Raw genomic sequence first — 23,739 nt, 5'->3', positions numbered from 1 at the left:
TGTATGTACCCTTGTGTATGCCCCACTGTATGTACCCTTGTGTATGCCCCACTGTATGTACCCTTGTGTATGCCCCACTGTGTACACTTGTGTATGCCCCATTGATGTACCCTTGTGTATGCCCCACTGTATGTACCCTTGTGTATGCCCCACTGTATGTACCCTTGTGTATGCCCCAATGTGTGTACCCTTGAGTATGCCCCACTGTGTGTACCTTTGTGTATGCCCAACACTATATGCCTTTGTGTATGCTTCACTGTATATGCCTTTGTGTATGCCCCACTGTATGTAGTCCTGTTTATGTCCCATTATGTGTACCCTTGTGTATGCCCCACTATGTGTACCCTTGTGTATGCCCCACTATGTGTACCCTTGTGTATGCCTCATTGTATATGCCTTTGTGTATGCCCCACTGTGTGTACCCTTGTGTATGCCTCACTGTATATGCCTTTGTGTATGCCCCATTTTGTGTACCCTTGTGTATGCCCCAATATATGTAGCCTTGTGTATGCCCTACTGCGTGTACCCTTGTGTATGCCATGGATGGAGTATTCGTATTTGGTATTCATATTTGAATGTATATGAATACCATATTTGGGTGTATTCATATTCATATTTGAATTATAATTGATAGAAATCAAAGTATTCTCAATTGTATTCGAATACAAGGGAAAAATATTTATGTTCTGCAAATAATCTTACAATTACTTCAGAAGTTATTATCAGAAATAACAGCCGTTGTTCCTAACAACTCCAGCCTCCTGGGTGGACATGTTATGGTCGTGCATAATACAAGTTCAAGAGCTCAGTTATCTGTTGCATAACTTTAGTGCAGTGCAATACTCAGTCATGTCAGGAAGGTGTTTTTCAATGAAAAGTGTTCATGAATGTATTCATGAATTTTCAAGAAGTATTCACATTTGGCAGAATTCGAAGTATTTGTATTTGAATACACAACTCTCGTATTCACTTCATCCCTGGTGTATGCCACACTGTAAGTAACCTTGTGTATGCCCTACTGCAAGTACCCTTGTGTATGCCCCACTGTGTGTATCCTGTGTATGCCCCAGTGTAAGTACCCTTGTGTATGCCCTACTGTATGTACCCTTGTGTATGACCTACTGTATGTTACCTGCTGTTGTAACTCTCATGGCTGAGGGCCCAAATAACTCACCTTCCTGGCAGTAGTGACAGTGCTGGCATCAGGGAAACATTCTTGGCACTCCTGCACCACCTGCTCTGCCTCACCAGTGCAACGAAAAACTTCAGTCACCACAACACCTGCTTCTTGCTCTGTTTTAAGGGTGCGCAATGTCTCCTGCATGGCCTGCAGCGCCTGCTCTACCACCTTCACCTTCACCTCCATGGCTGTCGTGCGGGACTTTTCCTGCTGCACAAGCCCTCTGGCACTCCTGCTCTGGTCCACCAGTCCCTGGAGCCTGTCCTCCAGGTGCTGCTGCCTCTCGCCCCAGCCTGTCAGGGTTGTCTGGTACTGGTCCAGCTGCGACCGAGCTTCCCGGCAGGCGGTGATGGCGGCCACAACTGTGGCCTCCTGTTCCTGCAGAAAGGAACGCATCTTCTTGGAGAAACCCGTCACTTCCTTTTTGTCAGCTGCTTCTGCTGCTTCTTTCCCTTTCCCAGCACTGGGTGGTGACAAGGCTGCTGTTGCCACCTTGGCATCTCTCATCATTCTTATCAAAGCCTCAGCAATATAACTGACAGGGAACTGCCCTCCCTCTGGAACAGCATGGCTGATGCGGCACTCTGGACAGGTAACACGGCCCTGCTCCTTCAGCTTATCTATGCACAGTGTGCAGACAGTGTGGCCACAAGGCAGATTGCGTGGCCGCTGCACTATGTCATCAAAGTTTGTCAGGCACACTGGACAGTCCTCGGGGTTGTCGCCCTGAAACAGAGAGGCAGAGTGAGGGAAGCATTGGGGCAGGAACACACTGAAGGCAGCTCACTGCCACAAAGTGGTCACATGCTGTCAGGCACACTGGACAGTCTTTGGGGTTGTCTTCCTGAAACAGAGAGGCAGGATGAGGGAAGCATTGGGGCAGGAACACACTGAAGGCAGCTCACTGCCACAAAGTGGTCACAGGCTGTCAGGCACACTGGACAGTCTTTGGGGTTGTCTTCCTGAAACAGAGAGGCAGAGTGAGGGAAGCATTGGGGCAGGAACACACTGAAGGCAGCTCACTGCCACAAAGTGGTCACAGGCTGTCAGGCACACTGGACAGTCCTTGGGGTTGTCTTCCTGAAACAGAGAGGCAGGATGAGGGAAGCACTGGTGCAGGAACACACTGGAGGCAGCTCACTGCCACAAAGTGGTCACAGGCTGTCAGGCACACTGGACAGTCCTTGGGGTTGTCTTCCTGAAACAGAGAGGCAGGATGAGGGAAGCACTGGTGCAGGAACACACTGGAGGCAGCTCACTGCCACAAAGTGGTCACAGGCTGTCAGGCACACTGGACAGTCCTTGGGGTTGTCTTCCTGAAACAGAGAGGCAGGATGAGGGAAGCACTGGTGCAGGAACACACTGGAGGCAGCTCACTGCCACACACTGGTCACAGGCACACTGGGCAGTCCTTGGGGTTGTCTTCCTGAAACAGAGAGGCAGCATAAGGGAGGCACTGGTGCAGGAACACACTGGAGGCAGTTCACAGCCACACACTGGTCACAGGCACACTGGGCAGTCCTCGGGGTTGTCTTCCTGAAACAGAGGCAGTATGTGGGAGGCACTCGTGCAGGAACACACTGGAGGCAGCTCACAGTCATACAGAGGTCACAGGCTGTCAGGGTCATCTTCCTGAAACAGAGGCAGCATGAGGGAGGCACTGGGGCAGGAACACACTGGAGGCAGCTCACTGCCATGGCACAGTGCAGGGATACAGACAAGTCTGGCAGCCACACCAAGTCCTTGAAGCCCTCCATTGCTGCAAGGGATCAGTCCAGGCAAGGCTTTCCTTGGGCTTGGAAACAAAAGTAATTGAGGATGTTGAACAAAACCTTTTCTTGTAGAGTATGGAGAAGGAAACCTATTGAGACAAATACATTTGTAGTTATTGAGAAGTGGTCATGTTGCTGTGTGCCTTATGGACACACAGAGACACCAGCAAACTCCACCACTAAGGACTCTTGCTAGCAGTGGCCCCTGTCCCTGCCACCCTGCACTGCAACACTGCTCCTTCCACTGTGACCCTTCTGCCAGGCAAGACTGCCCCTGCCCTTGCCTCACTGCCCTTACTCTGCCCCATGCTCCTTCCACAGACTGTGAAATCTCCTGGGTCCAGTTACAAACCTTCAACTGTAAATCTCTTCTTATTGCTGCTTTTTACAGACCGCCTTCTACTAATACAGACTATTTACACAACCTTCAAATTTCTCTTTCACGCACACAGGCAGACAAACACATCTGGATCACAGGTGATTTCAACCTCCCTGACATTGACTGGACTGCAATTTCCCCATTTGCCCCTCCCGATGCTGACGCCCCCAACCCCATTAATCCCCACACAAACAGACGCCAACTACACGACACATTCGTTGACATCATAAATACATTTTCACTTTCACAAACAGTACTCCAGCCAACACGAACACATACTGTAACGCGCCCCACTGGCCACGGTGGCCCTTTGACCACAGCACACACACTTGACCTTTTTCTCACCAACAACATTCTTAACATAACAAACACTCAGGTTGTTCCAGGACTTAGTGACCATGACGTACTCATCGTTGATGCTGACCTCCAACCGATTAGACATAAACAGAGACCCAGACAGATTTTCCTTTTTTCAAGGGCTGACTTAGACATGATCAAACAAGACCTAACTGCCTTCAGCACCGACTTTTTGCGACTGACCCACACACAAGACTTCCTTCCACTAACTGGAACAGCCTGAAACACACCATACACGCCTCAATGAACAGACACATACCACAAAAAACACTTTCTAGTAGGTACACACTTCACTGGTTTCCCAGGGATCTACGCAGACAACATCACAAGAAACAAAAGACTCTACAGACACGCGCAGACATACAACACAATAGATAATTGGACCGCCTACAAAAACCACCAAAAGACATTTGCCAAAAACATAAAAGTAGCGGAATGCAAACACATAGCAACTTACCTCGCAGACAACGTAAGAAATAACAAAAGAAAAATTTTCAGGTTCTTTAAGACGCGCAAACATGACACTAACACAATTACATCACTTAAAGACAACACTAACACATTCGTAACCAGCCCACAACACAAAGCACAAATACTCAACACACAGTTCCAATCGGTGTACACACAAGAACACAACCTGACACCAAACATGCCACACAGCCCCTTCCCCCCGATACCCCCCCTTGACATCACGACTAACGGAATACAGAAATTACTGGAAGGACTCGACACAACCAAATCCACTGGCCCCGACAACATTCCCGCCTTCATCCTTAAATCCTTTGCCCCCATCCTTCAGGCCATATTCACCCAATCTCTATCATCCACCTCATTACCCTCTGACTGGCTTTTGGCAAATATTAATCCTTTATTCAAGACAGGTGACCGGACTGACCCAGCCAATTATCGCCCCATCTCACTAACATCGATTCCATGTAAAATTTTCAAACACATAATACACAAACACATAATGAATCACCTTGACACAAACAACATCCTTACTGACTCACAACACGGCTTTCGACCTAAACGCTCATGTGAATCGCAACTCATTACTACGTATCACGACATTACGAGGCTACTTGATCGACGTGACATTAAACAAGTTGATACTATTGTTTTAGATTTTGCCAAAGCCTTCGACAAAGTTCCGCACAAAAGACTGACATTAAGATTGAAATACTACAATATTTCAGGACCTATTCTTCACTGGATCACTGCATTTCTTACTAACCGGACTCAACGTGTTCTTCTTGACGGATCTTCATCTGACACTGTTCCTGTTTCTTCAGGTGTCCCACAAGGCACCGTTCTAGGTCCCCTTCTTTTCCTCCTGTACATTAACGATCTTCCACTGTCAATGCCTAACTCTTCCACTAGACTATTTGCCGACGATAGTTTACTGTTTAGAGCAGTAAAGACTACTAACGACTGCAGACTACTACAAAACGGCTTGGATGCCCTCAAGCGGTGGGAACGCACCTGGCAGATGCACTTCCGACCAGACAAATGCAAACTTTTAAGATTCACCAGAGCGCACAACCCCCTCCATCACACCTACACTCTCCACAATTCAAATTTAGAATCAGTTCACACACACAAGTACCTTGGCATCCATCTCTCAACTAACTTGAAATTCAACACTCACATAGACCATATCAGTGCCACAGCCAACAGAACACTGGGGTTCCCAGGAGGAGGAATTTACATAACTGCACACCTGACATTAAACACATAGCTTATGACACACTTGTGAGACCAACACTGGAATACTGCTCCACGGTGTGGGATCCTCACACATACAGAAACATTGATAGGTTAGAACAAATCAACACCAAGGCGGCTAGGTTCATTACAAACAATTACACTCGAATGCCTGGAATCACAACACGGATCAAACAACAGATAACATGAACCCTCTTCACATACGCAGACAAGCACGCTTTCCAGTCACTCCGGCCCCTAGTAACTTCGGCCCTGGTCACTCCGGCCTCCAACCTTGGTCACTCCGGCCCCCACCTTGGTCACTCCAGCCTCAAAACGGATACCATAATACGAACGAACCCTTGGTGTTGTAATCTGAGGCAAGTTGTTTATCCATCACTTCTTATTGAATCAAGAGTTGAACTTAAGGTGGTCGAACCAATATATAAAATCAGTGAGTTTGGTGCCGAAACTATGCCCGCGCCCAAAATGAGATCGTATGAGTAGAGCTTTGGTGATTCACAGTTACTGTTTAATATTCACAATCATTTTTTATGTGTGTGATACACGAAGCATTTTGATTCGAAAGAATTGATGAGATCGTATGAGTAGAGCTTTGGTGATTTACAGTTACTGTTTAATATTCACAATCATTTTTTATGTGTGTGTGTGTGTGATACACGAAGCATTTTGATTCAAAAGAATTGATGAGATCGTATGAGTAGAGCTTCGGTGATTCACAGTTACTGTTTAAGATCACAATCAAAATATTTTGTTACATGAAGCATTTTGATTCGGTTTGTATTTCGAGGCAATACAGTGTATAAAAGTCTCTGCAATTTGAGGACACCCACCACTTCTGTGATTTACGATACGCCATGCCTGAGTTTCCCTGCGTTTTTTGTGCTGCTGAGGTTCGACCTCGTCAGCACGCGTTACAGTGTGATGGATGTAACCAGTGGCAGCACCGTACTTGTCACTCAGGCATAAACATAAAAGATTATCGACGGCTGAATCGCGGTGAACTAACTGACCTCCAGTGGTACTGCTGTAATTGCCAGGATAAACAATAGCACAGGCACCTACTCCTATAACGACCGAAACTTTATTTAGTTATTATTTTAAATGTCACATCTGGTGGTGGTGGAGGTGACGTGTGTGGTGAGCAGTACATGCGGCGGAGTGGTGGTCATGGAGGTGTGGTGTGTGGTGAGCAGTGTGGCCAAGGACTATATACTATAAGGATAGCTCACTGAAACGTCATCGATGACGTCATGACTACGGTACGTCATCTGGTTCACTCTCACTCTGCTCTCACGGTGTAAAATGTACTAGAAAACCCTTATTTATTCTTATTCATGGTCAGTTTTTGCACTTTTTTGATTGCTAAGGATAAGTAATTAAATTAGGCAGCTGTTGTGTTGGCTAATAGTATACAATAATATAAATAATGTGAGAAAAAATAAACAAGCTGCAGAAATATTATGTTTTTACCATCGATGCTTACGCTTTTTAACTTTTATTAACATATATATATATATATATATATATATATATATATATATATATATATATATATATATATATATATATATATATATATATATATATATGAAATATGTAGTATATCATCACCTATTTGACTCTTTTTTTACCTTGTCAAATATTTTTACCAACACACATTTCATTTCAAACTGGCAGGGGGGTTGACGTTGCCAGGGTGGGAGGCCGGAATGACCAGGGCTGGAGTGACCAGGATGGAAGGCTGGAGTGACCAGGGCCGGAGTTACTAGGGGCCGGAGTGACCTGTTTCCGACAAGCACACACACTTACACTTATGAACAAGATCACAAACACTCATATTGACATTGACCCACAAACATATCTACACAAGGCAAACAGTCAACGTACTCATAACACACACATCCATAAATACCAAACATATCACACTAACACTGACGCATACAAGCACTCATACTTTCCACGCACCATACGTGACTGGAACAGCCTCCCTCATCAGATTTTAGACTGCGATACAATAGACTCATTCAAAAAACAAATACATACTCACTTGTCACCACAACACACCAACACTAACAATTACACTTGATTCACTTCCCTCCCCTGCACGCTCGGTTCCCCCGTCCCCCAAACAGCCAACAAATATGCGTGTTATGCACCATACTGGTGCCCTGCGCATTATTATCCAGATCCAGATCCAGAACCCACATAATTATCCCATTTCCTCCCTCCGCGCACACCCTGGTGACGGAGGCGTGCAGTGAACCCACATAATTATCCCATTTCCTCCCTCCCCGCACACCCAGAAATGTATCAATTGTGTCAGACAGAGAAGGGAGGAGGTAAATCATAGAGTCAATGCCAGATGTTGTAAGGTTTTCACTGCTGAGTTAAGTAAATTGGCTTCTATAACGGATCATGGATTCTAGGTCTACTATTGAATATTTAAATTGTGCTTTTGTTAATATTCAATCTGTGGGTAACAAGACTATTCAAATTAGGGAAATGTTAAATGAGCAATCACTTGATATTTTAGCTATTTCTGAGACTTGGTTGAATGAGCATGACACAAGTAGAATTACTGAGATGACACCTGCTACTCACACTTTCTTTCATAGCCCCAGAGAGGGCAGACGAGGGGGTGGTGTAGGCATTTTCTTGTCGAATATTTTTTCTCACCTGAGGGTGTTGACACGAGTGAAAGTATCAAGTTTTGAATATATTGAAGTTAATTTTAAGCATCAAAACCAGTGGGTAGCATACCTTGTTATTTATAGGCCACCTTGGTCAAGTGTTAATCTCTTCTTTGATGAATTTAGTGCATTGTTGGACTCAATTGATATGGTTTCTTTTAAAGTTTTGATTGTTGGTGACTTCAACATATGGATGGATGATCATGAAAACCATAACACAGTTTCTTTCTGTGAGCTTCTTGAATCTTATCAGTTATCAAACAAGGTGAATTCAATAACTTCATCAACTGGCCATATGTTAAACTTAGTCATTAGTGATAATGTAAACAATCTCATAGGTAGGGTGGATGTTGAACATGAATTTACTATTTCCCCAGTTCACAGGCTCATAACATTTAAATTATTATTGCCAATATGTAAGGTAACTAAGAAAATTTATTTTAGGAATAAGGTGGGTTTCTCTGCTGCTACATTTATCAGTGAAATTAGTCAGACTTTTTATGAAGATATGACTGGAGAGTGTGTTCACAATGATTTGTTATGTAAATCAAATTGTGTGAATTGTCTTACTGACATTTATAATGAGGTGATTAAGACACAATATAACAATGTGTGTCCGATCTTAGAGAAGGTCATTATTGTCAAGGATAGATCTCCCTGGTTTAATGGTGAAATTTTGACACTGAAAAGAGAGAAACGACGCAAGGAATGTAAATGGAGAAATAAGGGATCTGTTGTGGCCTGGGAGGATTATAAAAATGTGAGAAATCACTATAATGACTTAAGGAGTAAAAGAAACTATTATCATACTAAAATTCTTGAGGCAGGATATGAACAAATTATATCAACTTCTCAACAGTCTTACTGGTACTACTTTGAGAAGAAAGCTTCCCGATGGTTTCTGTGATAAAGATTTAGCGGATAACTTTTGTAATTTTTTCAAGAGTAAGATTATGAATATTGTATCGGAATTTGGGTACACACCTTTTATGCCTGTTGCTGATGTTGAGGTGGATTGTAGATTGCAGTGTTTTAAAATCATTAGGAAGGATGATCTTGTTCAACTTTTCAAGAAAGCTAAGAAAACATATTGTGCCAGTGACCCATTGCCTGTATTAGATATCATGGATGCAGATAATTTTCCTAGTTTCATGGATATGGTGCTAAGAATTGTCAATACTAGTATTTCTTCATGTAAATTTCCGGATTCTGAAAAGCGAGCTGTTATAAAACCAGTATTAAAGGGAAAACTTGATTATCAAAATGTAAGCTCTTATAGACCAGTATCAAATTTGCCTTTTTTGTCTAAGTTATTAGAGTATGCAATTATTGAGCAGCTAATGGAACACTTGGAGAAGGTCCATGTCTTGCCTGATAGTCAGTCTGCATATAGGCCAATATTTTCTACTGAGGCTACTATTTGTTCTGTTGTTAATGATTTACTAGAAATGATGGATGGGGGTAAATGTGCTATATTGGTTCTTCTAGATCTTAGTGCAGCATTTGATATGGTTGTTCATGAATTGCTTATAAAAGACTTAAGGAACATTGGAGTGGTAGACAATGCGTTAAAGTATCTTGAGAGTTATTTACAAACCAGAAGTTATTGTGTGCAAATTGGAAATTGTTTTTCTTCATATGAAGCTCTGACAACAGGAGTTCCACAAGGAAGTGTGCTGGGACCTATTTTATTTTGTATATACACGATTAGTTTATCCAGGATACTACAACAACATGGTGTAGGATTCAAGTTATTTGCTGATGACACCCAGTTCTACTTTTCCATCACTGATATTGAAAATACAAGTGCTAAGATCAATAGTAGTGTTATTAATTCAGTCAAGGATTGGATGCATTATAAGCAATTGAAATTAAACGATGATAAGACTGAATTCATGTTTGTGGGGAAGAAGGACACTCTACGTTATTTTGGTGATGGTAACATGATTATAGGTGGTAATGAAATTCATATTGTTGAAAGTGTTCGTGACTTGGGAGTGTTGTTGGATTCCAATTTGACACTGAAATGTCAGATAAATAATGTTGTAAGGATAGCTGGATATCACCTTAGAAATATTGCTTTTATCAAGAAATACCTGGATGAAGATTCTATCAAGAAATTGGTGATTAACAATATTATATCAAGAGTGGATTATTGCAACTTGATCTACTATAACCTGCCAAAGCTCCAATTAAGGAAATTACAGATGGTCTTAAACAGAGCAGCGAGATTAATCAAAGGAATTCCACCACGAGAGAGAATAACTCCTGTTCTGATAGAGCTCCACTGGTTGCCAATAAAAGCAAGGATAGTATTTAAGTTGTGTTTTGACACACCAAGCTTTGATTACTGGCTGTCCACCATATTTGAGAGAATTATTACACGAAATACAGCCAGGTGAAGGCATTAACACTCGCCGAGCCACTTCTGGAATCACACTTCATGAACCACGGTACTCTTCAAATGTTGGATTGCACGCTTTCAGTTCTGCCGCCCCAAGACTGTACAATAAGCTCCCTCCTGACATTAGAAGAACAAAGGATATCTCCAAATTTAAGAAAGAACTAAAAACATTTCTGTTCTCTGACTGCGATGACATGGAAACATTGACAATTAACATGGCATATAAGTTGTGATCATTATTGAAAATTTAATGAATTAAATATGTGGGTCCTGCAGAGCGCTTCGGCGGAAGTGGGACCAGATAAATAAGAAACACAAGTAACAAGTAACAAGTAACCCTGCTGACGGGACACTCACCGTGGTGCAGCCCTTCCCTGCAGCCTCCTCCATGGCGCCGTGACGGTATTGAAGGGAAGTGCTCGCCGTGGCCGGGAGTCAGCGCTGAGCAAGGAGACTGTCACTGTGGTAATGGTCTTTTTCTTCTGCTGTTGTCTATTTCTTCTTGTGGGGTGGTGGTGGTGCTGAGCTGTTCGTTTGAGCTCTTGCTCTTGCTGTACAGGTGACCCGTTGGAGTCAGGCCTTCGTATCGGCACAGCCTGTAAAAATAAAAAACACAAGCAGTATCCATTACAAATCTTCCAATTCCCTATTTCTTGCACACCACATCTATTCCAGAAAACTCTTCATGGCTTCTATAATTCTATCATTTGCTTCAGCACTCAGTCCCAGCAGCAGCAGCATCCATTCCCTCTCTGTTCTTGCAATCCTCCCATTCACATCCCAGCCCATCTCACTCAGTGCCACCCTCATCATCTCCGTCCTTTCTCTCCGGTACCTCCCACACACCAGTATCACATGCGCGACAGTTTCATCCACACCCCTGTCACACATCTGGCACACTTTGCTGCGGGACTCAGACACCTGTAATTTCTTGCATTCACACTCATACACTGCGCGCTCGAGCTTGGAAGAGAAGATCACCACCCAGGCTTCCATCATCCCAGCTGACACACTGCGGGGCTTCTTTTTCCCTGTACCACTCCAAAGTACTCTTTCGCTCCATCACATGCTTCCACCTCCTCAGACCGTCACTTTTCACTGCACTGTCTATCTCTTTCTTCCACTTTCTTACGTTCCATTCTAGACGGCGGAGCGATCTTGAGCTTGATGTCACAGGCGCTTGAGATTTCCCCCCGGCCAGGCCTTTGTATCGGCAGCTCCTGTGAAGGAAAAACCTAAGTCTATATATACCAAGTCAAGTCACTCCGCTTCAGAACTGCGACCGGTACGCGCAGGAGGCGGTTTTGGGGCGGAGCAGCGGGATGACGTCACTTGTAGCCAGAAAAAAATACCCGGCAGTTCAGGGGTGTTAAAAGTTGCATGGGGCCGTACTATGTGCACTCTGGATGTGCATTCTCGCCTTCTTTCACAGCGCGTTCAGGCAAGCCTTTGACGAAAAAATATGTCTTTTTATTGTGCTATTGCGTGACTGTAATTTCAATGACTACAAACGGCGGTGTGGGGTGTGAGGGAGGGCATGTTGAAGTGATTGATTTAAATTAGTCCGCCTTTCCTCGTTTTCTCTAAATCCCTGTTTCTATGTGACAGCCCCGGGTTCGTCCCCTGTCATCACCTACATTCTCTAGTTTGGCTCCAAGCAACGTCACGCATAAACCACGCCTCGGCCGTGTCTCCTCCCACAAAACTGTGTATGACTTGACTTGGTGTAAATAGACTTAGGAAAAAACATACAGAGTGTCGGTGTTCAACTACTCGGAGCAAGATGTCATTGCCTACATCTTGCACGCCACATGCTCTCCAAGAACTCTTTCACCGCTTCAACCACTCGTCCATTCGTCTCTCCACTCAGCCCCAGCAGCAGCACCATATATTTACGGTTCCACGGCAGTGTTCCCATTTTAGCGCGAAACACGCAATTTCTAGTGCGTTCAACAGTGCATGGTTCTGCGCATTTTCTACAAAATTGCGCCTAGCGCGTTTTCTAGCGCGAAATAGCTACAATGCTCGGCACACTTGCTGGCGCGTTATGTGAAATGAATAATATTAATAAAGTGGAGCAAGTGAACAATATTCAACACTTTTTAAATATACGTACAATTAAGTTAATTCTAATAATATTTATTTACGCAGTGCAACGGGCACGTCATCGCCGTACGTGTCTGCTTCCTGTACACATCCCTAACCTAGCTGTCCCTGTCCCACTCCCGTCTCCGGGGCCAGTCTCTCCACAGCCAGGCGGTAGGCCAGTCTCTCGGGTTCATTGGATGTTACGTTCCGGGTTGTATTGTTGTATTGTTGGTTGTATTGAATTAGAAGTGAACTTTTTTCGCTTGTATAAATGTTCGCTTGTAAATCGCTTATAGGTTTTAGACATGTATACGTGTTGAGTGGTACTTAATTATACGTTCCATCTAATCTGGATTATGAAAATTTTGTTTGCCGAAATTTATTAATATCGTATAGGTTCAAGGAACGCCACACATAAATATTTACTATGTATAGCGCGTTTTGCTGTAAATAGCGCGTTTCTAGCAACTTTGCTGCCCGTTTTGTGTTCGGAGAGATGTGAATACTGTCCACAGTTTGGCGTTAATTATGAGCCTTCCAAATCTGGCTGCTCCGACTGGAGACAGGTGGAGTTCGTCCTTTTGGACAAGCTCACCCTGGCCGTAGAGAGAACTCAATGTCCAGCTCCCAGCAAAGAGTCTGTAAGCGGTTGTCAAGACTGAAGGCCTTGCTGAAAAAGTTGCTCGCCGCCGACATCCGTGGAAGGATTCCTGAAATTACAATGTTAGGGGATTTTTAGTCTCGTACTCTGGTGAATAAGCCTACGGTACTTATATATCTAGCATGCAGTTCCTCCGACCGGGTCATATGGTGACGTCATTCGTACATTCGTAGAAAGAGGCTCCAAAGTATGAGGAAGGGTAGGGTGATGTGGGGGAATACTGTACAAGGGGGTGGACCGTATAATCGCCGTTAAAAAGAGAGAACTTATAGCAGCGCAGTATTAGCAACACTGCGAATGGACATGACGATGAACAAAATGGCTGCTTCCGTTTACCGTGGAACCACGCTCGTGAATAGGAGGGAAGATTTTCGATTTGTGCGACACTGGATATAACTTTAGGCATTCCTCTCAGTGTTCTGTCATATTGAATGGGTCGTGATCCTGTTGATAAGGTATTGAATATGAATATTAGGCTTATTTACGTGATATCTGACGATATACTTTACGTTTATCCAACGTGGTTGCTGTGATACTGGGTCAAGATTCACTAACGCCTCGCAGATACGACAGTCTTAAGTGGATCCAATATGGCAGAGATAAAAATGTCGTATCTTGCGATTCACAAACTTTTCTTAAGTCCGCCATGTTTAGATTTTCCTTCCTTAACACTGTTACACACTCCCGCCGACAGACGGCGGTGTGTTGTTAACATTTTTCGTTCAACCAATGGTAGCGCTCGATTATATATATATATATATATATATATATATATATATATATATATATATATATATATATATATATATATATATATTACCCTCTCGAGTTTCGCGCTATCCGAGTTTCGCGATCCTCGAGTTTATAGCGCTTACGTAGTCCTAAATTCTTACCATCACGATTTTCGCGCATTAATTACCGCCAGGAGTTTCGGGCTCCTTTGACATGTATACACGGGTCACGTCTACCTACCGTCGGCGTCATGCGTGCTGCCTTAAAAGACGGTGTCCAACCATTGGGGCTATGGGCAACCGCGGTTGCCCGTATGCCCAACAGCCTCAGGGAGCGAATTGTTGGTTGTCCGTATGATTGGAAAGCGGTTGTGAGTACGAGCGTGGGTACGTGGGTACCGAACGGCTGTATGTAAACAAACAGACGACGGCAGTGGCTGAGGAGTGAGGAGCATTGGAAGATGGCCCACCAAGAGACTCGTAAAATGGACTGACAGAGCTGCTTTGCTTATAACTTGATTCACAAGATAAGAGAACACCACGCGTGCTGGAGAACCAGTCCAAAAAACTTTTTTCTCGAGTCTATGAAAATTGTAGATCTGGATCAGGATTAATGATGCGCAGGGCACCCGTACAGGGCCAGGATTCACTAACGAGTTACGACGTTCGTAAGTCACAAAAAATGTCTTAAGGCAACTTTCGGCTGCTTTGGGCTATTCACTAAACAGTTACGACATTCTTCCGGCACCGTAACTTTACGGCAGCTCCAGACATGGCGTAAGGTATCGTGACCCGTACGTAGGGCAGATTTTCTCCACAACACAAGGAGGAATGAAGAAGAAGAGGAAGACCCGCTGCCAAAATAATGAACAAAACGTCACTGTGCTATCAAAACATTGCTTTATAAGGACGTGTCAACCGTATATAATACCATTCACTGAATATGTAGTGACTGTGAACTCCTACACTACTGAATCAAATATCCTGCCGTAAACACTCGTGATAATATATATGGAGGGCTTGAAATGCTCGCAGGAGATCCACCAGGGGGTAATGTGGGTACTCATACATGCTCGGTGAATAATTTAGTCTTAATTTGTAGTTTGTAATACCTTAGACCACTAGCACAACCAAGGATGGGCTGGCTCCACCTGTTTACCGTTGATGAGGTTTCAGGCTCTGCACCCCAAAGTGTATCTTGTCTTTTGCTCTGCCCTCCAATCTCCCTGAACATATTTCTGGGTGTTCCCTTGCCATTGTTTAGCAGATTTTAGCGACCTATTTTAGAGACACAAACTATTCATTACTGGGTAAATTATCATGTCTTTTTTTGTGGAGTTAGTTATCACCAGGAAGCAATTATGAAAGTACTAAGAGTTGATTTGGTGAGTCTCATACTTGGGTTGACAGTTTACTCTCCTCTGTAATGATAGGCTACTATCCCCAGCGGCAATTATAGGTTACAATTTTAGCAGAGTTAGGTTACCATCCACTAGGTTAAAATGAGTCTGTTAGTTTGTAAAGAGATTTGGGAGTGAAGACGGCTGGACAATATATGCCGCAGAGCTTGTTATAGTGAATTCTGGGGTAAATTTGCTGTAGCACTTTCATAGCTGAATTATTGTGGTAATAAACAGAGCCCCATTAAAAAGCATCATAACATATCACAGGAAATAAGTAATTTGCATCTCAAATAGACTGCTCCTGCTAAGCAATTACCCATTCTTTGCAACATGCATTATATGTTTGTTGGATATTTTGGTAATTGAGTCATCCCATGGCTCATTCTTGTCTCAATGATATTTACTGTATTAAGGTATTACATTTACTATTTAGTATGCTAGTTTTACTGGGTGTTATAGATGATGTGTCTAGTAAGGGTAGGGTGAAGTTGGGGGCATACGCATAGCTGTGTGTGGCCTCAGTGCTCATCTCCATCACATGGTAACCTATTGCTGGTAAATTAGCAACCTAGCAACACCTGTCAAGGTTTGATTCATCACCCAGTTTTATTCCCACTCATAGTTTAATAGCTACTATAATTGAAAAAAGTATTTTATGATTTTAGGTTGAGGCAAAATATTTATATATATTGATATTTATTTCATGTTAAGTGAAAAATATATAATTACTTCATTTTCTACTTATAGCACAACATTAAAACCAGAAAATAAAGGTTCTTTGTCCATAGACTATAAAAAAAATCTTTCTCCTTGAAATTCAAGTTATTTTTTGGGTATTGACAAGAAAATAATGTTTCTGTTTTTAACTCAAATATGCACTTTTTTCATTTATGTAACCTAACCTTACTAAAGTACTGACTCATATGTTGCTGGCACAAGTTGAGAACATAATGAAAAAGTGGGCATTGATATATACATTATTAAATATTTAAATGTGTTAAATAGTGTACTGGCAATAAAATAAAGGAAATCATCGAGCAAATTGGTGTATGGGTGTGTTTCGTTAAGAACTCGGTAGAGTTCTTCAAAGACAATGGCACTGCCCACTGTCAAAACACATTCCCTATACCTAGAAAATTTCCACGATGACTGTTGGCTCTCAAGATATAGCTGGAAGCCAGACTCTTTCTCGAGTCATCAGAGTTTTGAAAGAAGTCTTGGGCTTTCCAGGATGTGACACACACACACACACACACTCACATACACACAATTATATACTTTGAGAGTAAGAGTAAAGTTGGGGGATACGTAGTAGCAGCGCATGGCCTCGGTGCTCATCTCCGTAACATTGATCCTTGAGACTGTGGTGGAAGGAGCCCCATTACCTTGGGACACAGGGCCAGTGTAATATCTGGGTTACCACAGATTACCTTCCCAGATTTCCCAGGTATCCATTTATCGACCAGCCCAAGAGGGAGGATGAACAGCTGGGTGAGCTGCACGCAGACTGCCTGGGCCGGGATACGAACCCGGGCCTGGAGTAGAAGCCAGGCACGCTAACCAGTAGACCACGGAGGCGTATAACTTTGAGAGTGACACAGGCTAAATGGACTTAATTATATTGCTTTTGAAAGTCACTTAATCTGACTTCATATATATAATAAAAACTTCTTTACTAATATAATTAAAGAAAGAACTGCTGGTATACATGAACACAATCACAACTTAAATTGTAAAAAAAGGGGAGAAATTATCTGACTAAAAATTAACTGCAGGACAATATGGCTGAGCTTATTATACACTTAATAAAATGTAAAGCATATAGCACCGTGGTGTGTACTATTTGGAGCAATTCTTCACAGCTTGCTATTAAACATCTTTTTATATGTTATTTCCAACAGAAAACAATTAAATAAATTGCAAATACAAAACATGTTTGAAGAAATCAAAAGAGACCTTTAGTGATGCATAAGAAATACAGAATTTCATGCCCTGCAATATTCAACAAAGTCCTGTAAAGGTCCAGCTATTGCAGTCATTCTGGTTGAGACGATTCAAGGAAATCTACACATTTCTGCAAACTATCCAGTAATATATGCTTGGTCTTGCTTCAGAATCTTTTATCTTGTGTCTCCTGCCTGGAAGTTTAAGGGTCCGACGCTGCACCACTGCTGGGACATATGGGCTGCTAGGTGTTGTAGCACCCACTACACTTACAGGTTACACTCAGTCTCCTATAAAAGGAAAATTATTTGCTTGGTCATCATAACCAGGATCATAAGAGAGAGAGAGAGAGAGAGAGAGAGAGAGAGAGAGAGAGAGAGAGAGAGAGAGGTTAAAGTGACTGGCTAGTAGTTAAAGGTTAAGAAGCAATGAAGTAGAAAGTTTACATAGTTAATAAACTTAATCTGTGGAAATGAAGAAAACAAAGGAATACAATAAATTCCAAAGAGCAGCTCATGTATTATGGCTTAAACACTGTACTATAATGCAGTAAAGTTTTCATAGTGTTGATAAACTAACTTCCTATTAAAACATAGATACTTTAAATTCACTATTATAAGAATGTAAAGTATCTATGTTTTAATAGGAAGTTAGTTTATCTCAAGCACTATGAAAGAGCTTTTTACTTATTGTTATTGCATTTATAGTAGTGCGACAGTGTTTTAAGCCATAATACAGCGAGCTGCTCTTTGGAAAGTATGCCGTTTTATCTACTTCCCAATATCTGAGCAGCTGACAATGTCTGAGCTCCACTCCTAATCCTAGCCACATTGCTGGGCAGTGCCCTGGTGGCAAATCTTAATGACTGATATGTTTGCTAAGCTCTGCTGCTCAGTAAATGGCCTCACCTCTATGAAAATACTGAAATGACACCACGTACTGAAGTGTGTGTGCACCCACATCCCTTCCCCTCTCCATGGTGAGATAACTTGGTGCATGCAAGTATATTACACTTTTACCTACAGAGGAGGTCAAAACAGGGTAATGAGACTGATCATGGACAACTTGGAGGACAAAGTCATGGCTAAAAACTGACAGAAAGGCACGTTTATAACGTTACCTAAAGGATACCTTCAAGCAGGTTAACAAAAATGTTTCACTCACTAGCACGTTTTAGCAACAATATACCAAGCTGACTCTCCACATGACAAGTGATTGGCTTACCTGAACTTCCTCACTTCATCTCCGTACTCCCGGTGGGGCAGACAACATCGCCTGCCTCTGTCACGGGCCACGTGCTGCACTGGTGTTGAGCTTCCTGTGATTGGCTACTGTCTCTAGAGTACGTATGTATCGAGCGCTGCCATTGGTTGAACGAAATATGTCAACATCATACTACGCCGTCTGTCGGCGAGAGTGTGAAACAGCGTTAAGGCAGGAAAATCTAAACATGGCGGACTTAAGATTCTTTTGGGAATCGCAAGATACGACATTCTTATTTCCGCCATATTGGATCCACTTAAGATTGTCGTATCTGCGAGGCGTTAGTGAATCTGGGCCCAGGTGCATAACACGCATATATTTGTTGGCTGTTGGGGGGACTGGGGAGCCGAGTGTGCAGGGGAGGGAAGTGAATCAAGTGTAATTGGTAGTGTTGGTGTGTTGTGGTGACAAGTGAGTATGTATTTGTTTTTTGAATGAGTCTATTGTACCGCAGTCTAAAATCTGTTGAAGGAGGCTGTTCGAGTCACGTATAGTGCGTGGAAAGTATGAGTGCTTGTATGCGTCAGTGCTAGTGTGATATGTTTGGTATTTATGGATGTGTGTGTTACGAGTACGTTGACTGTTTGCGTTGCGTAGTTATGTTTGTGGGTCAATGTCAATGTGAGTGTTTGTGATCTTGTACACAATCAAGTGTAGGGTAAGGTGGGGTATGTTGCCCCCCTTAAGGGAGATTGCTTGTTGTAGCCACATTTTTTGCAATAGAATTTTGAAAAAAAAGTTCTGTTGAAAGCTTAGGCTAAGGCCTATCTATGGTATATATTATATCCACTCATTATAATTTTGACTTTATTATAATGACAATTTAAAAAAAAAATAAAGGGGGCTTCTTACCCCGCATGTGGGTTAAGAAGCCCACTGGGTAGGCCTTTTACCCCACTCTGGTTTACAATAATAAAACTTGCAGACACATAAGGAAAATATTTTTTTCACATTATAGAAAATATAAAATGTATTTCCTTTTTGAAAACTATACTCTATAAATCTCTCTTGATGTGAAATATAGGAACACAGTCAAATTTGTGTCTCCTAATGAACAGAATGTACAACTAAACAATTAATTAATTTTCTAAAAGGTATCCCCTTCTTTTAGACTAGTAATATTAGACTAGCTTGCCATTCTTCTGAATTTTTGTAACAAAAAGAACATCTATTTTCATGAAAAAATATATGGAACTAAATATTCTATTAATTTGATAAAATATGTCCTTTCTGTTGAATATTGATATCTGAAGCAGTTAAAAACTGTTAGGAATTAGGTCAGTTAACCAGGGGATTAGACAAATTAACTATTTCCCTTATGGAACTAGTCTCAGGCCAAGAGTTCAAGCCAACTAAGAGTATCGTCTGATGGTATGGATGGATGGTGCTTACACACTTCGCTCATCGGCTCCCAGACCGAGACAGTATCACCGTATTCACTGCCTGAAGACTAAACACATGATTGATTGATAGTTTATTGTTGCAGGTAAACAACAAGGGAGAAGGGAGGAACATGCCATCCCAACCCCCAGGCAGGACAGAGTGTGTTTACAATGAAAGGAATAACAATAGTTCAGTGTTTCCTTTCATGAAATAATAGATAATTGCCCTTGCGGAATAATTAAGAGCAAGTATAATATAACCGATCGAAAGCCACGCCATCTGGCGAGGGAAATTCAAAATACCCCTTCAGACCCACGTGGTACGTTGGCTCCCGGCCCACAACATCACCTGCTATCAAGCTAACAGCACCTCAGCGCTTTCGCCCCACATTAACTCGCGGCAGTGCTGACTTAAACTTAGTCTGGAGGACAACAGGACGGTTAAGATTCGTTTTAGGTCCGTGCCAGTATCTCATTACCTAATGAAACATCAGTATCTCTTCATATATCTTTTCTACAAACCTTCAACAGTCATGGAAACGCTTTGAAAATCCAATTCAAGGACTTTTTTCTCTTGAAAATATGGGATGTTTACGAAAGCGCGTCGCCTCCTCTGCTGGCCGCGGCGACTGTGCAGCCGGTGTTGCGAGAAATACCTCCTCGCTGAAATAAGTCACATATACATGAGGGGGGGGGGGTCAAGGGGGGCGCAGCCCCCCCGTTAGTAGGTCGTAAAGTTCGGTTGGAGTAGTTTAAATATACTCCCCGACCCTAAGCCCTCTGCGAGCTATTTTGCGGCTGCGGCGGCTGCAGCGTCGCCGCGGCCAGCAGAGGAGGCGACGCGCTTTCGTAAACATTATCCCATATTTTCAAGAGTAAAAAAAAAGTCCTTGAATTGGATATTCAAAGCGTTTCCATGACTGTTGAAGGTTTGTAGAAAAGATATATGAAGAGATACTGATGGTTCATAAAGTAGATTATGAGATACTGGCACGGACCTAATACGAATCTTTACCGTGATTACAACTAGGTATTACTATCGGGCCTGTTAGGATTATCGTTGTAACGCTGGGAGGTGCTTGTAGGGGTAAGCCCGGCACCCCTGCTGTATTAGTGGTAAATGGTTTGTGTGTCTTTTTGTACACGGAGTTGTCCTGGTGTGGTTCAAGTGTCTTGCGAGAAACACAACCGTTGGGTACGGTAAATTCAGTGTATCACATCAAAACACCAACTTTCTTATAGTCTCAAACTCAAAAGTGTTCACTTATGGATGCCTTTCAAAAACTTAAACATGCAGAATGCACAACTGGAGTAGGCCTAGATCTGTATGTATGTCAAAACTGCGAGTCTGATTAGGCGTTACAGTATTACTATTTTTTTTATTTATAGCAATGATGTAATGCCTAATCAGACTCGCAGTTTTGACATACGTACAGATCTAGGCCTACTCCAGTTGTGTATTCTGCATGTGACCAATTTCTACAACCCCGACATTGAACCCATTTTTCTGAAGGTCTGCTATTAGCAAATGGTTCCCCACACACCAAACAAGGCCGTTCATCCTCATCAGACGAAGCTGGAGATGAAGTTTTTTTTCTTTGTTGCCAATAATGGATGAGATGCTGATAATAAATGAGAGCTCTGAGATGATTACACAAGATAACCCCACATGTGGGGTAAAAGGCCTCCCTGTGGGCAACTTACCCCAAAGGCACAGGGGGCCTCTTACCCCGGCAACTCATATACACAAAATGTCACCATCTTTCCTACAAGTAAGTAGGCAGAGTATAATCACATGCAATATGGTCTACACACCTTAGAGCAGTTAACCATAGCCATCAGGCTAACTCTGCAGTTCTTTGTCGTTAATTAGGTATCATTTAAATCACTGAAAACGGTAAAATTCTAGTGTTTGCCCATGCTCCCCCCCTCCCCCTTACAAGCCTGGGGACCTGGTGGGAATGCGGGGTTTCGGGTGGGGGACACGAAATCCGTCGCATGCGCGTATTTTTTAGTGTGGGGGGGGGATAAAAACTCCCTAGATCTAGGGAAATTCCCTAAATTTAGGGAATTTTCCTCCCACCACCACTAAAATAAGCGTTTGGGACGAATTTAGTGTTTCCCATACGAAAACCACACACTCAGTGGATCCCCAAGCTTGTTTTGGGAGAGAAGTGTAGTGAACCCACCAAACGATGCTCACCTCACCATCTGGCGTGGCACCGGCGGCCATCTGTGCTCACATAAACCGCCTCCACTACACTCATGCCCTCTCTCTCTAGTAGTTTGTCACCTCATCGCAAGGTTTCTGTCCTCCAAGTAGAGTCCGTGGCACCAAACACAGTGTATCTTCATTGTTTATCACTGACACAAGTAAAACCACCGGCTAGCCGTGATCCATCCAACACCGCGCCTTAACAATACTGCGGCTTGTGCAGGAAGTGCAGGCTCTCGAACCTCTTGCCCGAGCTGTTCGAACACGTGAATCCTTACTGACCGGATTCTGAATCTGCTTCACGGGCTCGTATTCCCAGTATACAAGGTGATTCTGGATATTGACTCCGCGCCTCCAGAATATGATAATACGCCTCCATATATCATAGTAAAAAAAAACCAAAGTACTTAGAAGTAAAGAAGCCGAATTAATCCCCTTCCCCCAACGATCTTGGGGGACCTGCGTGAACTCGGGGTATTTGGGTGGGGGAGCATATTTAAACTACTCCAACCGAACTTTACGACCTGCTAACGGGGGGGCTTCGCCCCCCTCGCCCCCCCTACTAACCTGGACCCCCCCCTTCTTACAGGTGCGTGTTATAAATAAAAAAAACCTGTGCACGCGTGGTGGACCTGGTCTCACATGCGTGGGCTAATGGCTAAGCGTACCATCGGTAATAGTATTAGGTAAAGGTGCGTGTTCTAAAAAAAAAAATAACCACGCGTGGTGGACCTGGTCTCACATGCGTGGGCTAATGGCAAACTAAGCATACCATCGCTAACCTAGCGTACCATTGGAAATAGTATTAGGTAAAGGTGCGTGTTCCAAAGTAAAAAAAATAATAACCACGCGTGGTGGACCTGGTCTCACCTAGCGTATCATCGCTAACCGGATCGTTGGCAACGCTGCTCATATTGCAATGGCGTCGCCATGTAAACACATCGTCCTTATGTATAATATGCCCCTAAGTACAATATGGAGGCGTAATATCGTAATTTCGAGGTGCGGAGTGATTTTCAATAATTACTTTGCGTGGTTTCCGGACGTTGTAAAAAAAAAACCCGGAATGTATGAAATTTCCCTACATCTAAGTAATTGTAAGGAATTTCCATACATCTAGGGTATTTTTCAACCCCTCATAACTCAAAAACTATGCATTTGCGACGCATTTCATGTTTACCACCGCATTCCTCGAAGTCTCAATGGCCCCCTAGCCAATTTTTGGTTGCGAGGGGTGAGTATATATCTATGGGCAAACACTAGAATAATACCCTGAAAACTTACAAGAAATTAGTCAAAAAGAAGAAAGGTCCCCTTGTGGCCAGAGCAATTGTCCATTGTTTACTCCAGCAGTTCCTGTGAGCACAGAGAGTTGGTGTTGCCTACTTGATCACGTGACTGGTTGAGAAAAGAAAGAAAGACAAAACCAACGGGGGGGCCTTTCACCCCAGGGGGACATCTTACCCCACCTTACCCTAAGTCTGTGTGCTTGTCTGCGTATGTGAAGTGGTTGCATGTTTATTTGTTGTTTGATCTGTGTTG

The 23,739-nt window shown here is 43.0% G+C and overlaps 1 protein-coding gene across 1 annotated transcript in view; it reads right to left on the bottom strand.

Moving 5' to 3' along the window:
* Positions 1-11,691, bottom strand: part of LOC127001053 (uncharacterized) — a 35,591-nt gene extending 23,900 nt beyond the window's left edge. Inside the window, exons 1-2 of the mRNA XM_050865222.1 lie at positions 10,868-11,691; positions 1,175-1,906 (exon numbers count right to left, since the gene is read on the bottom strand). Coding sequence (XP_050721179.1) covers positions 1,175-1,906; positions 10,868-10,900 — 765 coding nt within the window. The 5' untranslated portion in view covers positions 10,901-11,691. The remainder of the gene's footprint in view (positions 1-1,174; positions 1,907-10,867) is intronic.
* Positions 11,692-23,739: the final 12,048 nt, after the last annotated feature.

The sequence above is a fragment of the Eriocheir sinensis genome, chromosome 20, assembly GCF_024679095.1.
Source record: "Eriocheir sinensis breed Jianghai 21 chromosome 20, ASM2467909v1, whole genome shotgun sequence".
Taxonomy (NCBI): Eukaryota; Metazoa; Arthropoda; class Malacostraca; order Decapoda; family Varunidae; genus Eriocheir; species Eriocheir sinensis.
The sequence above is the reverse complement of the archived record's forward strand: the minus strand, read 5'-3'. Positions and strand labels throughout refer to the sequence as shown.